The 19,929-nt window shown below is 44.3% G+C and overlaps 1 protein-coding gene across 1 annotated transcript in view; it reads left to right on the top strand.

Moving 5' to 3' along the window:
- The window catches only part of LOC126428279 (putative defense protein 3), a 147,032-nt gene that overhangs the window by 21,007 nt on the left and 106,096 nt on the right, over positions 1–19,929 (top strand). The window contains exons 2-3 of the mRNA XM_050090191.1: positions 3,841–4,082; positions 19,007–19,232. Of these exons, the coding sequence (XP_049946148.1) occupies positions 3,860–4,082; positions 19,007–19,232 (449 nt within the window). The 5' untranslated portion in view covers positions 3,841–3,859. The remainder of the gene's footprint in view (positions 1–3,840; positions 4,083–19,006; positions 19,233–19,929) is intronic.

The raw sequence follows: 19,929 nt of genomic DNA, 5'->3' as shown, positions 1-19,929 counted from the left end.
CGCACGCAGACAGCTCATTTTCCCGGAACGTTACCAGTGAAAGTGTGCCTAGTGCGGGAAATCGAGACACTGTAGAGCGAGGAAGCGGCTGACCCGGTAACAGAGCCTTCCTGCCGCTTCCCCGGTCTCCCCCACAGCTACGACCGAAAGCGAGTCGCGGCCCCCGTTTCTCGCTCCCTTGTCTCCGTAATAGCACGCCTCCATCCGGGCTGACTGCCCTCTGCGCTTTCTACGAGGCAGACGGCACTTAGCGCCGCAGGCGGCGGATTCGGCGTGACAACTGGGAAGCAGCATAGTCATTAGTATGGCGGTAGGGCTCTGCGAGTGCTTTCACCACTGTTCCCTTACGCCGTGAAAAAATCTCTCCCTCTCCAGTTATTGGAGAGAGCTCTTTTCTGACAACTTGTGTTCAGTGGCCAGGTGGGCGCCATCGTATCTGGAGACGTCCAGAATCTTTGATGAACTCTGATAGAATTTCTGTGAAACCAAGACCTGTCCTACAAGACGCATTAAAGAAAGGCAAGCATACGTTCATAGCGTTTGCAGATTTAGATGCAGCAAATGAAAGACACGAAAGGGGTCTCAAACACGCGATTTTCAGAAATTGTTAAATGACTAACGAGGAGAACACGGCCAGTCTCATAATGCAATTTCCCAGTGGAAGACCGGTCCAAATAAGCTAGCAAGCGTCTCGGCTTACCCGTAGATACTCAACACTTCCTCCCGGTCGAAGTGTTTGAGGTACTTCATGTGCTTTTCAGCGAACACCTGTTTCAGCCGAAGCTGTGGCACAGTCGTTAGCATCGCGGCTTCAGACTTCTGTGTCCCGTGTTCGAAACCCAATTACGCTACTGGCCATTAAAATTGCTATACCACGAAGATGACCTGCTACAGACGCGAAATTTAACCGACAGGAAGAAGATGCTGTGATATGCAAATGAGTAGCTTTTCAGAGCATTCGTACAACGTTGGCGCCGGTGGCGACACCTACAACGTGCTGACATGAGGAAAGTTTCCAACCGATTTCTCATACACAAACAGCAGTTGACCGGCGTTGCCTGGTGAAACGTTGTTGTGATGCCTCGTGTAAGGAGGAGAAATGCGTACCATCACGTTTCCGACTTTGATAAAGGTCAGATTGGAGCCTATCGCGATTGCGGTTTATCGTATCGCGACACTGCTGCTCGCGCTGGTCGAGTTCCAATGACTGTTAGCAGAATACGAAATCGGTGGGTTCAGGAGGGTAATACGGAACTCCGTACTGGATCCCAACGGCCTCGTATCACTAGCAGTCGAGATGACAGGCATCTTATCCGCATGGCTCTAACGGATCGTGCAGCCACGTCTCGATCCCTGAGTCAACAGATGGGGACGTTTGCAAGACAACAACCATCTGCACGAACAGTTCGAAGACGTTTCCAGCAACATGGACTATCAGCTCGGCGACCGTGGCTGCGGTTACCATTGTCGCTGCATCACAGACAGGAGCGCCTGCGATGGTATACTCAACGACGAACCTGGGTGCACGAATGGCAAAACGTCATTTTTTCGGATGAATCCAGGTTCTGTTTACAGCAGCATGATGGTCGCATCCGTGTTTGGCGGCATCGCGGTGAACGCACATTGGAAGCGTGTATTCGTCATCGCCATACTGGCGTATCACCCGGCGTGATGGTATGGGATGCCATTGGTTACACGTCTCGGTCACCTCTTGTTCGCATTGACGGCACTTTGTACAGTCGACGTTACATTTCAGATGTGTTACGACCCGTGGCTCTACCCTTCATTATATCCCTGCGAAACTGTACATTTCAGCAGGATAATGCACAGACCGCATGTTGCAGGTCCTGCACGGGTCTTTCTGGATACAGAAAATGTTCGACTGCTGCCCTGGCCAGCACATTCTCCAGATCTCTCACCAACTGAAAACGTCTGGTCAATGGTGGCCGAGCAACTGGCTCGTCACAATACGCCAGTCACTACTCTTGATGAACTGTGGTATCGTGTTGAAGCTGCATGGGCAGCTGTACTTGTACACGCCATCAAAGCTCTGTTTGACTCAATGCCCAGGTGTATCAAGGCCGTTATTACGGCCAGTGATGGTTGTTCTGGGTACTGATTTCTCAGGATCTATGCACCCAAATTGCTTTAAAATGTAATCACATGTCAATTCTAGTATAATATATTTGTCCAATGAATACCCGTTTATCATCTACATTTCTTCTTGGTGTAGCAATTTAAATGGCCGGTAGTGTATTATTCTTATTTTAGTTTTTCATTCATCTACCCACGTCCGCAGAAGATTACTTCACTAATATTGTTCCAGTGTGCACTGAAATAACGTTCTTCTCACTCGTCTACTAACTGTACGTCTGATGAATAAATTAAAAAAGAAAAAAAACAATAAATGAATAAGAAAACTGTTTGAAACTGTTTTCGATGAAGTTCCTGTTCTTTATCTTCATTCATAATCCACTGAAATCACCAGTTTTGGGAAAAGTGATAAGTTATGCGTGTTTTGCCGTGCAATTATTGCCATCGCGTAAAATCTTCAGCAGTGTTAACGACGTTTCCATCTCGAGTGGGAGTCATACCAAGAAATGTCGCTGCGGCAAACCTGCCTTCGTTTGATGCTTGTGGTTTTGGGAATATCACTGTTTTCAATGATTCTACGATCGGTGTCATCCAAGAGTATACACCAAATCTTACTGAAAAATAAACGCAAGAATAAAAGCGTTAATATTAAAATGAAATAAAAGAAAACGAGAATTTAAAAACATTGTAACCCTTGAAAACATACCATAGACAGGTACACATTTGTCAAACACTGTTATTTTACGATTAATATAACGACCTCGTATCGGCGTAATTCCTAATAAATATTGGTGTTGCAACTATCTACGTATATGGGTAGGTAAATAAAAAAAATGAAATAAAGAAAAACCGCTTTAGAACAGGGTGCACAAAAACTGAGAGGCTGAAATGCTAACCACCGCGGCACCATTTCGGCTGAAATTATCGCGCACTGAGAGGCATCTACACTGAAGCACCAAAGAAACTGGTACATGCATGTGTATTGAAATACAGAGCTATGTAAACATGCAGAATACGGCGCTATGGTCGGCAACGCCTATATAAGAAAACAAATGTCTGGCGCAGTTGTTAGATCGGTTACTGCTGCTGCAATGGCAGGTTATCAAGATTTGAGTGAGTTTGAACGTGGTGTTATAGTCGGCGCACGAGCGATGGGACACAGCATCTCCGAGGTAGCGATGAAGTGCGGATTTTCCCGTACGACCATTTCATGTGTGTACCGTGAACATCATGAATCCGGTGCCGGCCGGTGTGGCCGAGCGGTTCTAAGCGCTTGAGTCTGGAACCACGCGACCGCTACGGTCGCAGGTTCGAATCCTCCCTCGGTCATGGATGTGAGTGATGTCGTTAGGTTAGTTAGGTTTAAGTAGTTCTAAGTTCTAGGGGACTGATGATCTCAGATGTTAGGTCCCATAGTGCTCAGAGCCAAAAATCCTGAATCCTTCCTGGTCATACTGACAAAGTTTTATGAATTTATTTGTAGAAGTACAGACAGTGCAAATTAAAATGTCCTGTGGTGCCTCTTCTTCTCAAAGTCGGCCCGTTTGACGCCCTACCCCCCTTAAGAAATTCCGATGGAATGTTATCTATCCCTTCTTATTTTGATCCTATGTCGTCCTAATGTATTTTAAATTCTTGCTATCTCTTCTCTGTCAACTCATTGTTTCTTCTTCTATCGCATCATCAGAGAAATCTTGCCAGTCTGTTAGCGGCCGGTAAGACGAGCCGCCTGGTTGTGTGCTGCAGACTCCCGGCGGCTGACATTATGCGGCGAGCGGCGACGGCGGCTGTGCTGGTGGCCGTGGCGGCGCTGATGACGCGGCCGTGGACGGCGCGCGCCTTCCCCGACGGCGCGCCCGTGGACGCGTGTGTGAAGCCACGCCCCAACCAGCCATACCACGGACAAGCGCGGCCTGGGGACCCGCGAGACAACCCCTTCTCCATCGTCGCCTCGGACGATCGCTACGGCCCTGGATCCAAGATAACCGGTGAGTGGCGGCGCGCACTAACGTCAGTCGTGCTTGGAACTACAAATCCAGCTGTAGGGTGCAGTTAGGGGCCGTGCAGAATAACTTGGCCAGTAGACACACAGTCAGTATGGCACGCTTGGGGAGAGTGGTAGGGGTGGGGGTTGCGGGCAGGCGCTGCAGGGGAAATGTCGAGCACTCGAGGGGTCGTGCCATTCTGAACTGAAAACTACTCACATTTTCGGTTAATATCAAGTTGAGACTCTCCTCACCCACACTTGCATGGTGACCATTAAAAAATATCTACTGTCACCTCTGCTTTGGTTGTCTGTTGTTGTGGTCTTCAGTCCAGACACTGGTATGATGCAGCTCACCATGCTACTCTATCCTGTGCAAGCTTCTTCATCTCGGTTTGCAGTAGGGTTTTGGAGCAAATACTGTATTCAAACAGTATGAATCACCTCGAAGGGAACGATCTATTGATACGTAATCAGCATGGTTTCAGAAAACATCGTTCTCGTGCAACGCAGCTAGCTCTTTATTCATACGAAGTAATGGCCGCTATCGACGGGGGGTCTCAAGTTGATTCCGTATTTCTAGATTTCCGGAAAGCTTTTGACACCGTTCCTCACAAGCGACTTCTAATCAAGCTGCGGGCCTATGGGGTATCGTCTCAGTTGTGCGACTGGATTCGTTATTTCCTGTCAGGAAGGTCACAGTTCGTAGTAATAGACGGCAAATCAGAGTAAAACTGAAGTGATATGAGGTGTTCCCCAGGGAAGCGTCCTGGGACCTCTGCTGTTCCTGACCTATATAAATGACCTGGGTGACAATCTGAGCAGTTCTCTTAGGTTGTTCGCAGATGATGCTGTAATTTACCGTCTAGCAAGGTCATCCGAAGACCAGTATCAGTTGCAAAGCGATTTATAAAAGATTGCTGTATGGTGTGGCAGGTGGCAGTTGACGGTAAATAACGAAAAGTGTGAGGTGATCCACATGACTTCCAAAAGAAATCCGTTGCAATTCGATTACTCGATAGATAGTACAATTCTCAAGGCTGTCAATTCAACTAAGTACCTGGATGTTAAAATTACGAACAACTTCATTTGGAAAGACCACATAGATAATATTGTGGGGAAGGCGAGCCAAAGGTGGCGTTTCATTGGCAGGACACTTAGAAGATGCAACAAGTCCACTAAAGAGACAGCATACACTACAATCGTTCGTCCTCTGTTAGAATATTGCTGCGCGGTGTGGGATCCTTACCAGGTGGGATTGACGGAGGACATCGAAAGGGTGCAAAAAAAAGGGCAGCTCGTTTTGTATTATCACGTAATAGGGGAGAGTGTGGCACATATGATGCGCGAGTTGGGATGGAAGTCATTAAAGCAAAGACATTTTTCGTCGCGGCGAGATCTATTTACGAAATTTCAGTCACCAACTTATTCTTCCGAATGCGAAAATATTTTGTTGAGCCCGACCTACATAGGTAGGAATGATCATAAAAAAAAAAACAAAAAAAAAAAGATATCAGAGCTCGAACAGAAAGGTTTAGGAGTTCGTTTTTCCCGCGCGCTGTTCGGGAGTGGAATGGTAGAGACATAGTATGATTGTGGTTCGATGAACCCCCCCCCCCCCCCCTCCACAGCACTTAAATGTGAATTGCAGAGTAATCATGTAGATGTAAATGTAGATCTCCCAGTACCTACTGCAATCTACATCCTGAATCTGTTTCGTGTAATCATCTCCCGGTCTCCCTCTACGATTTTTACCCTGCACGCTGCCCTCAAATACTAAATTGGTGATCCCTTGATGCCTCGGAATATGTCCTACCAACCGATCCCTTCTTCTACTCGAGTTGTGCCACAAATTTCTCTTTTCTTCAATTCTATTCAATACCCCCTCATTAGTTACGTAATCTACCCATCTAATCTTCAGCATTCTTCTGTAGCACCACATTTCGAAAGCTTCTATTCTCTAATGTTACTTATAATCCGTCTTGATTGCAAAATTTTTTATTCATATGACCGGTTCCGTTTCATTCAGAACCATCCTCAGATCTGTAATGATAATTTACTCTACCACGGAAGCAAATCTTTTTCATCCTATCTAATCAACATCAAACGTACCAGAATGTACCTGATATTTCAGTTACAGGAGTAACCCGTCCAAATCCAGCAACTTTCACATGCTGCGTCACATAAAACTGGTTGGCAGAATGCACGTCATTTATATTAATTATAACACTATTACCGACAGGTGGCGTCTGGTACATTTGTTACATTCCATTTGCACATAATGTATTCAGTAGATTTTTTTGATGAACTTTTATCTCCGAAAATACTTAATTAAAATATGTAGATGTCAAGTTTAAAACCTGTACTTATCAAAATTAAAAAACAGTAAAATTATCATTTTTATACGATCTAAGAAACATAGGGTTATTTATGTATCTATGGTGCTGGTGTGGACTACTTGTCCAAACTATTTATCGTCCACATTTCACTTCCAAACATGGCCACACTCCATACAAATACTTTCAGAAATGACTTCCTGACACTTAAATCTATACTCGATGTTAACAAATTTCTCTTCTTCAGAAACGCTTAACTTGACATTGCCAGTCTACACTTTATATCCTCTCTACTTCGACCATCATTAGTTATTTTGCTCCCCAAATAGCAAAACTCATTTACTGCTTTAAGTCTCTCATTTCCTAATCTAATTCCCTCAGCATCACCCGAATTAACTCGACTACATTCCATTATCCTCGTTTTGCTTTTGTTGATGTTCATCTTATATCCTCCTTTCAAGACACTGTCCATTCCATTCAACGGCTCTTTCAGGTCCTTTGCTGTCTCTGGTTGGTATCTAAAGAGTTCCGCTGAAAATGCAACAAAAGCAGCTACTTGTTTTCACGTTGCTTGTTGAACATTAGTAGCTTCCAGGGAAGTGCCATCAGTGGTGAATTTTGAGTAAAACCTACCCGCATTTCTTGTTGCAATGTTAAAACTTGCTTCTTTTGCCAAAACACAGCACAGTTTACACAGTGTCAGAACTGTGAGAGAATTCTGAAACAGTGGTTTATTAACTTTATTAGCTGTGGGACTGAGGAAAAGTAAGATCAGCAGCTTACAAAACAGCACCTCCTTGCTACACAAAAATAAACGGGTAATGTCTTCGTTAATGTTGTTCCGAAACCGACAGCGTTTCTCTTCTCACCAGCTATCGATGGCCCCTAAAAATTAAGTTCTTTCATCGAAAAGTCTGTAACTTATGGAATAACACGGTAAGTAAGGAAGTGTGGCAAAATAATTCTCTACGTGTGCTATTATTTGTCAAAATCTTATTTTGATATCTCAAACCGTTTATGAAATATGAGAAATGTTGTGTATATTTTGTTATGACTTTATCGTTGGCACAGGGCGATCGCAAATGAGTGCGTTACGTCAGATCAGTTTTCTCGAGATTGGTGACAGATACGAAGGTCATTGAATAAGTAATGCCCCACATTCCTTTTCTCACAACATACTGATCGTTAAAGAGTCCGCCTCCTTAGCGTAGCGGTAGCATTATCGCCTACCACGCAGGGGGCCCGGGTTCGATTCCCGGCAGGGGACTGGGTGTTGTGTGCTTCTTCATCATCATTGACTCGCAAGTCGCCGAAGTGCCGTCAACTGTCAAGGACTTGCGAAACGGCGGCCGAATTCCCCCGAATGGGGCCTCCCGGCCAACAATGCCATACGATCATTTGCATTTTTTTTATCGTTAAGATTCAGTACTTGGGGACTATATACATTAACATGTCTTGTCTGTGTCCTATTTTTCTACGTCTCCATCATGTTCTAAGGCCGTACGCCAACGTTATGGAGTAGGATGTATTCCCTGCTGATAAAAGCTCTTGTCCTGTTGGCGTCGCCTTGTTTTCACTGCATGACTGACACTCTCATCATCTTCAAAGTGAGTTCTCCCTAGAGAATCTGTAAGTGGCCCAAAGAGATGGTCGGCACGAATGATGGCATCCGTACGATTCAGCATGTCCGGGGCAGTGGTTGTGACAGGACATCCCGAGCGTGGTTGATAATGGAGCTCTGTTTCTGCATTTCCTGAGCCTGTGACTTTCTTTATCCATCGCCCAACCGTACTCCTGTCAACTGCAGCATCGCCATACACTGCACTCAAACTTCTATGAATGTTCACAAAGTTTCTTTTTCCGCACACAAGAATTCAATAACAGCACGCTGCTTGTTATGTGAGTCGCATGTAGACGCCATTTTGACGCTGTACTACGGCTCTGCCATATGCCAGAACGGTTCGAAACTTCACCGGCGCACAGAACAAACATCAAATGTGAAGCACCAACTTGGACGTTTGTCTATATATAATAACGGCTTTTTTAAAAAAGAAATATGGGGCATTATTTATTGAACCAAGTCTGAAGAAAAATTCAATACATTAGCTACATCTACATCTACATGGACAGTCTGCGAATCACATTTAAGTGCCTGGCAGAGGGTTCATCGAACCACCTTCACAATTCTCCATTATTCCAATCTCGTACAGCGCGCGGAAAAAATGAACACCTATATCTTTCCGTAAGAGCTCTGATTTCCCTTATTTTATCTTGGTGATCGTTCCTCTCTATGTAAGCCGGTGTCAACAAGGTAGTTTCGCATTCGGAGGAGAAAGTTGGTGATTGGAATTTCGTGAAAAAATTCCGTCACAACGAAAAACGCCTTTCTTTTAATGATGTCCATCCCAAATCCTGTATCATTTCTGTGACACTCTCTCCCATATTTCGCGATAATACAAAACTTGCTGCCTTTATTTGAACTTTTTCGACGTACTCCGCTAGTCCTATCTGGTAAGGATCCCACACCGCGCAGCGATATTCTAAAAGAGGACGGAAAAGCGTACTGTAGGCAGTCTCCTTAGTAGGTCTGTTACATTTTCTAAGTGTCCTGGCAATAAAGCACAGTCTTTGGTTAGCCTTCCCCACAACATTTTCTAAGTGTTCCTTCCAATTGAAGTTGTTCGTAATTGTAATATCTAGGTATTTGGTTAAATTTACGGCTTTCAGATTAGACTGATTTAACGAGTTCCTTTTAGCACTCATGTGAATCACCTCACACTTTTCGTTATTCAGGGTCAACTGCCACTTTTCACACCATTCAGATATTTTTTCTAAATCGTTTAGCAGTTTGCTTTGATCGTCTGATGACTTTATTAGTGGATAAACGACAGCGTCATCTGCAAACAAAATTTCATTTGCAGCAGCATATTATGTAATATGCACCAAGCGCAAAAACATGAGACCCTTATTTTTTATTGCAAACTTTTTCGAATTTCGCGCAGTGTCTCACTTCCATGTAAATATCACAATAACTATGACCATTAACGGAATGACGGTTACATCATCCTGAAGATCAAATATAAAGCTATAAGTAACGTAAAAATGAATTTTATTACCGAATAGTTTCTGTAAAATCGATTGAGGAAGACTGCAGGGCTTGCGCCTCGATTCTGTAATCGCCGACCGGCCGAAAGGTGGCGAACAATGTCGACTTACCCTTCCAAACAAACCAATGAACGCGCCCAGCGCTTTGGACGAAAACTGGCAACCGAGCACCGACCACCTTACCCTGTGCAGATTATACAGCTGAGGAGAGAGTAAAAGATGAGTATCAACAAAAGTAAAAAGAGAGTGATGGGATATAGTAGAATTAAATTGGATGGAGCTAGGAAATTAGATTAGGAAATGAAACACGAAAAACAGTAAATGAGTTCTGATATTTGTGCGGCAAAATAATTCTTTCTGGCGCAAGCAGAGAGGACATAAAATGCACACTGGGTATTGCTGGAAACAGCACTGGGTATTGCTGGAAACAGCGTTTCTGAATGAGAAATTTCTTAACATCGAATATAAATATAAGTGATGGTGTATGTGTGGAGTGTAGCCTTGTGATGAACTTAAACATGGATGGTAAATAGTTTGGAAACTTTTGACATGTGGTGGCAAAGGTCCTGAGTTCGAGTCTCCGTCTGGCACACTGTTTTAATCTGCCAGGAAGTTTCATTTTCGTCATGTTTTGATGCATACTATCATCATCTGAAATACCGAATAGTTTCTTCTTCAACACCCTGTATTTTTGGCTGAGTGGCAGAGTCGGCTTCAGGCAGAGTAACAGACGATTTGACAATGAGGTTTGCTTTTTGCAGGGAGTAACGTCCGGGGGCTTAGTTGTGTAGGCAAGGGATGTGACACCAGGAGTTTGGCTAAATGTCCTGGAGGGTCACTGTTTATTTGGAAGTGTGGTACAGTCGCCGCTCCTGTTCCTTATTTATATAAAGGATACGCCCTCTAGTATTATGGGTAACTCTAAAATATTTCTGTTTGATGTTGAAACTAGGTTGGTAGTAAAGGATGTTGTGTGCAACATTGAGTCGGTTTCAAATAGTGCAGTACATGATCTCAGTTCATGGCTTGTAGATAATAAAATAACGTTAAATCACAGTAAGACTCAGTTTTTACAGTTTCTAACACACAATTCAGCAAAACCTGACGTTTCAGTTTCACAGAATGGGTTTATGATTAGTGAGACTGAACAGTTCAAATTCCTAGGTGTTCAGGTAGATAGTAAGCTGTCGTGGAAAGCCCACGTTCAGGATCTTGTTCAAAGACTTAATACTGCCATTTTAACTATTCGAGAGATATCAAAAGTGAGTGATACTTCGACGCGTAAATTAGTCTACTTATTTTCATTCACTTATGTCGTATGGTAGTATGTTTTGGGGCAACTCTTCCCGTTCTAGAAGGATATTTTTGCCTCAGAAACGGGCGGTTCGGGCAATAGGTGGTGTGAGTTCACGAACCTCTTGTCGACCTCTGTTCACGAGTCTGGGTATTTTGACATTGGCCTCTCAATATGTATATTCCTTATCGTCGTTTCTTGTTACCAATATTAGTTTACTCCCAAGAATAAGCAGCTTTCACTCGGTTAATGTTGGAGCACCTGAGGCAATACTGACCCTACTACTTATCTTAGAAGAAAGATTAAGGAAAGGCAGAACTACGTTTCTAGCATTTGTAGACTTAGAGAAAGCTTTTAACAATGTTGACTGGAATACTCTCTTTCAAATTCTGAAGATGGCAGGAGTAAAGCACAGGGAGCGAAAGGCTATTTACAATTTCTACAGAAAGCAGATGGCAGTTGTAAGAGTCGAGGGCCATGAAAGGGAAGCAGTGGTTGGGAAGGGAGTGAGACAGAGTTGTCGCCTCTTCCCGATGCTATTCAATCTGTATATTGAGCAAGCAGTAAAGAAAACAAAAGAAAAGTTCGGAGTAGGTATTAAAATCCATGGAGAAGAAATAACAACTTTGAGGTTTGCCGATGACAATGTAATTCTGTCAGAGACAGCAAAGGACTTGGAAGAGCAGTTGAACAGAATGGACAGTGTCTCGAAAGGAAGGTATAAGATGAACATCAACAAAAGCAAAACGAGGATAATGGAATGTAGTCTAATTAAGTCGGGTGATGCTGAGGCAATTAGATTAGGAAATGAGACACTTAAAGTAGTAAAGGAGTTTTGCTATTTGGGGAGCAAAATAACTGATGAGGGTCGAAGTAGAGAGGATACAAAATGTAGACTGGCAATGGCAAGGAAAGCGTTTCTGAAGAAGAGAAATTTGTTAACATCGAGTATTGATTTAAGTGTCAGGAAGTCGTTTCTGAAAGTATTTATATGGAGTGTAGCCATGTATGGAAGTGAAACGTGGACGATAAATTGTTTAGACAAGAAGAGAAGTTTTCGAAATTTGGTGCTACAGAAGAATGCGGAAGATTAGATGGGTAGACCACTTAACTAATGAGGAGATACTGAATAGAATTGGGGAGAAGTTTGTGGTACAACTGAACTAGAAGAAGGGATCGGTTGGTAGGACATGTGTTGAGGCATCAAGGGATCACCAATTTAATACTGGAGGGCAGCGTGGAGGGTAAAAATCGTAGAGGGAGACCGAGAGATGACTACGCTAAGCAGATTCAGAAGGATGTAGGTTGCAGTAGTTACTGGGAGATGAAGAAGCTTGCACAGGATAGAGTAGCATGGAGAGCTGCATCAAGCCAGTCCCAGGACTGAAGACCACAACAACAACTCGGTTAATACTCGGCAGAAGTCAAACCTCCATTTCTATCGGACTTCCTTAACTCTTGTGCAAAAAGGAGTGCAGTATACTGCTGCATCCATTTTCAATAAGCTGCCACTCGAATTCAAAAATCTTAGCAGTAATCCACGCGCTTTCAAATCGAAACTGAAGAGTTTCCTCATGGGTCACTCCTTCTATTCTGTAGAGGAGTTCCTTGAAAAATTAAGTTGATTCTTACTGTATTGCTGATAGCGTTTACTTAAACTTATGGAGTGACTTGTTTTCAGGTTCATGAACATTTATTTTTATCTGTTTATTACTTTTATGTTGTAAGTTCATGTACTGACACGTTCCATGACCTTGGAGATTTGCTGCTCAATTTGTTCCTACGGAACTTGACGTGTACATAAAAATAAATAAATAATAAAACTTACCGAGCGAGGTGGCACAGTGATTAGCACGCTCGCCCCGCATTCGAGAGGACGACTGTTCACACCCGCGGGCGGCCAGCCTGATTTAGGTTTCCCATGTCGCTTCAGGCAAATTCCAGAATTTAAAAACTTTGAACATAGCTGCTAAGGTTCGGTGACCTTGTCAGAATTATATTAAAACAAATAAGCCCTCGGTCACAAATATTAAGCCAAAACTGACTAGGTTCCGACGCTACTATGAGCGTCGTCTTCAGAATTAGACTAACTGTTCTAAGACATATTAGGTATATAATACATTAATACACTCCTGGAAATGGAAAAAAGAACACATTGACACCGGTGTGTCAGACCCACCATACTTGCTCCGGACACTGCGAGAGGGCTGTACAAGCAATGATCACACGCACGGCACAGCGGACACACCAGGAACCGCGGTGTTGGCCGTCGAATGGCGCTAGCTGCGCAGCATTTGTGCACCGCCGCCGTCAGTGTCAGCCAGTTTGCCGTGGCATACGGAGCTCCATCGCAGTCTTTAACACTGGTAGCATGCCGCGACAGCGTGGACGTGAACCGTACGTGCAGTTGACGGACTTTGAGCGAGGGCGTATAGTGGGCATGCGGGAGGCCGGGTGGACGTACCGCCGAATTGCTCAACACGTGGGGCGTGAGGTCTCCACAGTACATCGATGTTGTCGCCAGTGGTCGGCGGAAGGTGCACGTGCCCGTCGACCTGGGACCGGACCGCAGCGACGCACGGATGCACGCCAAGACCGTAGGATCCTACGCAGTGCCGTAGGGGACCGCACCGCCACTTCCCAGCAAATTAGGGACACTGTTGCTCCTGGGGTATCGGCGAGGACCATTCGCAACCGTCTCCATGAAGCTGGGCTACGGTCCCGCACACCGTTAGGCCGTCTTCCGCTCACGCCCCAACATCGTGCAGCCCGCCTCCAGTGGTGTCGCGACAGGCGTGAATGGAGGGACGAATGGAGACGTGTCGTCTTCAGCGATGAGAGTCGCTTCTGCCTTGGTGCCAATGATGGTCGTATGCGTGTTTGGCGCCGTGCAGGTGAGCGCCACAATCAGGACTGCATACGACCGAGGCACACAGGGCCAACACCCGGCATCATGGTGTGGGGAGCGATCTCCTACACTGGCCGTACACCACTGGTGATCGTCGAGGGGACACTGAATAGTGCACGGTACATCCAAACCGTCATCGAACCCATCGTTCTACCATTCCTAGACCGGCAAGGGAACTTGCTGTTCCAACAGGACAATGCACGTCCGCATGTATCCCGTGCCACCCAACGTGCTCTAGAAGGTGTAAGTCAACTACCCTGGCCAGCAAGATCTCCGGATCTGTCCCCCATTGAGCATGTTTGGGACTGGATGAAGCGTCGTCTCACGCGGTCTGCACGTCCAGCACGAACGCTGGTCCAACTGAGGCGCCAGGTGGAAATGGCATGGCAAGCCGTTCCACAGGACTACATCCAGCATCTCTGCGATCGTCTCCATGGGAGAATAGCAGCCTGCATTGCTGCGAAAGGTGGATATACACTGTACTAGTGCCGACATTGTGCATGCTCTGTTGCCTGTGTCTATGTGCCTGTGGTTCTGTCAGTGTGATCATGTGATGTATCTGACCCCAGGAATGTGTCAATAAAGTTTCCCCTTCCTGGGACAATGAATTCACGGTGTTCTTATTTCAATTTCCAGGAGTGTAAAATTAAAGTTTGTACTGATTGGAAAAGATGCAGTACTTACAAGTCACATATTAAAAAAGAAAAGAAACATATACTGACCAAATCGTGCCTGCTTCCTCTTTTCATCCACAGTCTCAAACAATGGACATTTTTCACTCTGCCGTCCACCGAGCCACCTCCATACCACTTTCAATAGAAAAGTTTAATGAGGAGGTTAATTTATTTAAAACCATAGCAGTCAATAATGAATATACGCCTAACATAGTGGACGATATCCTAAAAAAGAATGAACTACCACGCTCAACACCTCATGCACTGAAGTTAACCCAAAAAAAACGTTTTTCTATTCCTTCCGTAGGACCCATTTCCTATCAGACTCAGCGCATGCCTCGCAACAAATACAACTGCAATGTTGCCTTATCTACTAATAATAATCTAAAGAGAAATTTCACTCATAATTTGAAATCCATTCGCTCCCCTACAGAAAGTTCTGGCGTTTGTAAGATCATCTGCGATACCTGTTCCTCCTATTATATGGGGCAAACCGGACGTGCTTTCACCATCAGATGTAAAGAACATCTTTTGAGAAAGAAGGGCACCAGTCCCCTAAATTCATCCTTTGCCGATCATCTCTTAATTACTGGACACGTGCCTAAAGCCATAGGCGATAACAATATTCTGCATACCGAAAAGAAGGGGCGTAGGTTAGATGTCTTAGAGGAATTGGAGATTTTCAAACACCTCTCTCGTCATGATGGCCTCATTCTCTACGAACAGCTGCAACTGCGAAATAAAAACTTTTTCGGCTGTATAAAGCCATTGCTTGATCTTTGATTCAGATTTCCTCATGCAGTTTACCGAAATGTTGTTTTCCTGTCACATCTTTGCTGTTTTCTTGTATGTCATAACTAACGTTTTTTACGTTACAAAATGTACCTCTATTTAAAGCATATAAATATGTAACTTCATCCTATTATTAGTGCTTACGTTATGCCTCAATCAGCTGCATCACAATTTCATGTGTCTAATTTTGAATGCACAGTAGCCTAGTTGTTTCTGCGGCTACTAGATGGCGCTCGTAGCAACACCATGTTTACTTGCCCACACTTTCTAAAGTGGGCACCTCAGTCTTGTTGCAACCCTTGTTCACTAAAGTGCGAGCAGCCCTTAGCGGCTCGCCATCTCGCAACTATTCATGACGTCGCCTTTCCGGCTTACATGGAGACGGCACGAGCGTGGGGTCGGAGATTTGTCCGAAATTTTGTGTGGTGAAAGAGGACCCCTAACACCTCACATGGTTAAAGTATTAGGACGCACTACCCGGAAAATGCCGGGAAAAATCGATCCAAAGTTTCTTAGGTGCCTTATGAGTATAAAATGTTAGTCCATCGCCCAGCCGCGGTCTGTCCTAGATGTTTAGGGCTCGTACTCTTCCGCCACAGGTCTCGGGTTCGATTCCTCCTCCAGCACTTTTTTCCATTTGTTTCATTTTCTTTTGTTATTCCACCAATTATTCAGAAAGTTTTCGAAACCTACATTATCGTTAACAAATGATTTAGATTATTGAATAAAAATTATTTTCTTTTTTTCCAATAACACAATTCATGGCGGTGGGTTTTCCATTCTTAATTGTATAGTATATGAGGAGAAACATTGGGTTTTTAATCATAATAACAAAGTCGATTGTGAAACATTTAGTTTTTATACATATAATAATTATAAACAAGGACTGCAGTGGTAATTATCGTAAAAACAAGCAAAGCAATAATTTTTGCGACATCTTGTGCAACATATAAAGGCGGATTTTTTTCAATCACAGGGCGTTTGCAATAAATCTGTACAGAAACATGCCCCATTAACATTTACGAAAATGTTTTGAGTTTCAGGTAATTTTGAGGCAAACCAGGCATATTGAATCATGTCTCGGAATATTGGTGACGATAATTGACGGTGAATTATAGAATGAATTTTTATACAGTCTTCCCGGGAATTAATTTCACGATTCTCCTGTAACAATGCGCTGCAATTTTGCAAGCAACAGAAGAAAAAAAAATTGCTGGAGTAGGATTCGAACCCGAGACCTCTGGCGTGAGGGTCCGAGCGTTAACCATGTTTTTTTTTTTCCTTTATTAAAACAACCATATATGTACATAAGCACAAAAACAACATAATAAAGTGCTGGAACTGTTTTAACACGAATTGTGTCCTACAATAGACTGAAGAACACATTTCAATATATTGCCATTTGTAAGCTTACAAAATAGAACAAAAGTAGTAAACTGACAATAGCCTCTTCAGTCCAGACAGAGGCATAGAATCAAAACGCAAACGTATATATATAATTGACTGTCTCAACTAGAATGGCAGTTCTGTCATTTGATTCATAACCGTCCAAAACTCAAAGTCATTTGGAGCATACGAACGGATAACAAGAGATGCACAGGAAACATAAATTAATAATTAATGAAAACGTCATAATGAAGTTAATAACACCATTGAGAAGTCGGGAGCGGTCTTAGGAACAGGTGTAACCCCTTATTCGTTGTGTATTTTGTTCGCTACATAGTCTTGCATGTGATTTGTGTCCTAACCGGCATCGAGAATTACCCTACGCCTTGTTTTTCAAAAATTATGTCTAACATGTTAGCAAACATCTTCCTGAAATTTGGGTAACGTTTCATCTTGCAACGTGCCGTCCTCATGTGAGCCTCGATACTAATGAGATTATTTTTACTGAGGATGACGATATGTGTCACAAACTTTAGACCAGACGGCGGCTCGGCAATGGACTAACATTTTATACTCATAAGGCGCCTAAGAAACTTTGGATCGATTTTTCCCGGCATTTTCCGGGTAGTGCGTCCTAATATTTTAACCACGTGAGGTGTTAGGGCTCCTCTTTCACCACACAAATTTTCGGACAAATCCCCGACCCCACGGTGGTGCCGTCTCGTTGTTAGATCTTTTTTAGTGTGTGACTTTTAAGTACTGCATCTTTTCCAGTAAGTACAAACTTCAATTTTATTAATGTACTATACAGGGTGATTCAAAAAGAACACCACAACTTTAAAAATGTGTATTTAATAAAAGAAACATAATACAACCTTCTGTTATACATCATTACAAAGAGTATTTAAAAAGGTTTTTTTCACTCAAAAACAAGTTCAGAGATGTTCAATATGGCCCCCTCCAGACACTCGAGCAATATCAACCCGATACTCCAACTCGTTCCACACTCTCTGTAGCATATCAGGCGTAACACTTTGGATAGCTGCTGTTATTTCTCGTTTCAAATCATCAATGGTGGCTGGGAGAGGTGGCCGAAGCACCATATCCTTAACATACCCCCATAAGCAAAAATCGCAGGGGGTAAGATCAGGGCTTCTTGGAGGCCAGTGATGAAGTGCTCTGTCACGGGCTGCCTGGCGGCCGATCCATCGCCTCGGGTAGTTGACGTTCAGGTAGTTACGGACAGATAAGTGCCAATGTGGTGGCGCTCCATCCTGCTGAAATATGAATTGTTGTGCTTCTTGTTCGAGCTGAGGGAACAGCCAATTCTCTAACATCTCCAGATACTGTAGTCCAGTTACAGTAGCACCTTCGAAGAAACTTTATTGGCTGAATGGCACAGAATACGTTCACCTTACGCGAGTCACGTTCATACTGAGTTGTTTCCCGCGGATTCTCAGTGCCCCATATACAGACATTGTGATGGTTGACTTTCCCGTTAGTGTGGAAAGTTGCTTCATCACTAAACACAATCTTTGAAACGAAAGATTCATCTGTTTCCATTTGAGCAAGGATAAAATCGCAGAAATCGATTCTTTTAATCTTATCAGCTGCAGACAGTGCTTGAACCAATTTCAGACGATAAGGCTTCATAACTAACCTTTTTCGTAGGACTGTCCATACAGTTGATTGTGGAATTTGCAGCTCTCTGCTAGCTCTGCGAGTCGATTTTCCTGGGCTGCGAACAAATGCTTGCTGGATGCGTGCTACATTTTCATCACTCGTTCTCGGCCGTCCAGAACTTTTCCCTTTGCACAAACACCCATTCTCTGTAAACTGTTTATACCAACGTTTAATACACCACCTATCAGGAGGTTTAACACCATAATTCGTTCGAAATGCACGCTGAACAACTGTCGTCGATTCACTTCTGCCGTACTCAATAACACAAAAAGCTTTCTGTTGAGCGGTCGCCATCTTAGCAACAGCGCCTCAAGCTAACAAATGTACAACTAAATGAAACTTTACAGCTCCCTTAATGCGCCGACAGATAGTGCTTAGCTCTGCCTTTTGTCGTTGCAGAGTTTTAAATTCCTAAAGTTGTGGTATTCTTTTTGAATCACCCTGTATACCTAATATGTCTTAGAACAGTTAGTCTAATTCTGAAGACAACGCTCATAGTAGCGTCTAAACCTGGTCAATTTTGACTTAACATTTGTGACCGAGGACTTATTTGTTCTAATATAAATTCCAGAGTTGTTCCTCTGAAAGGGCACGGCCGACTTCCTTCCCCACCCTTCCCTAATCCGACGCCACCGACGACCCCGCTGATCGGTCCCCTCCCTCGAATCGACCAACCGACCAAACAGCAGCCGGCTTCTGGCGCGGACACAGGTGAGCTCGTGGTGAGACGTCCTTCGTTTTGGTGGGCAGTGACCATCGAGGGCGGCCGCGGCGAGCCCTTCCGGGGCTTCTTCGTGCAGGCGCGCGACGCGGCCACGGGGGCGTGGCTGGGCACGTGGGAGGAGCACCCGCCCTACACCAACGGCCTGCCCGAGTGCGCCGCCATCACGCACGGCGACAACCGGGACAAGGCGCGCGTCACACTCACGTGGCAGGCGCCGAGGGACGCGAGCGACGGCGGCCAGGTCTACTTCACGTGAGTACAGACAACACACACATAGTCTACACACTGGGACTGTTGACAGTTTTAAAAGTAGCGGGGAGTCCCATACATCGATATTAAAAGTACCATTATCGGCCCTCGAAGTATCACATCGATATATCAACGAAAAAATATCGACTTACCGGCCTATAAAAATAACGGCTGCTCATTGTAAATATACTGCTACATCTACATCTACATCCATACTCCGCAAGCCACCTGACGGTGTGTGGCGGAGGGTACCTTGAGTACCTCTATCGGTTCTCCCTTCTATTCCAGTCTCGTATTGTTCGTGGAAAGAAGGGTTGTCGGTATGCCTCTGTGTGGGCTCTAATCTCTCTGATTTTATCCTCATGGTCTCTTCGCGAGATATACGTAGGATGAAGCAATATACTGCTTGACTCTTCGGTGAAGGTATGTTCTCGAAACTTCAACAAAAGCCCGTACCGAGCTACTGAGCGTCTCTCTTGCACAGTCTTCCACTGGAGTTTATCCATCATCTCCGTAACGCTTTCGCAATTACTAAATGATCCTGTAACGAAGCGGGCTGCTCTCCGTTGGATCTTCTCTATATCTTCTATCAACCCTATCTGGTGCGGATCCCACACTGCTGAGCAGTATTCAAGCAGTGGGCGAATAAGCGTACTGTACCCTACTTCCTTTGTTTTCGGATTCCATTTCCTTAGGATTC

Source organism: Schistocerca serialis, chromosome 12 (assembly GCF_023864345.2).
Source record: "Schistocerca serialis cubense isolate TAMUIC-IGC-003099 chromosome 12, iqSchSeri2.2, whole genome shotgun sequence".
NCBI lineage: Eukaryota > Metazoa > Arthropoda > Insecta > Orthoptera > Acrididae > Schistocerca > Schistocerca serialis.
Note: the sequence above shows the minus strand (reverse complement) of the source record. Positions and strands in the feature narration are given on the sequence as shown.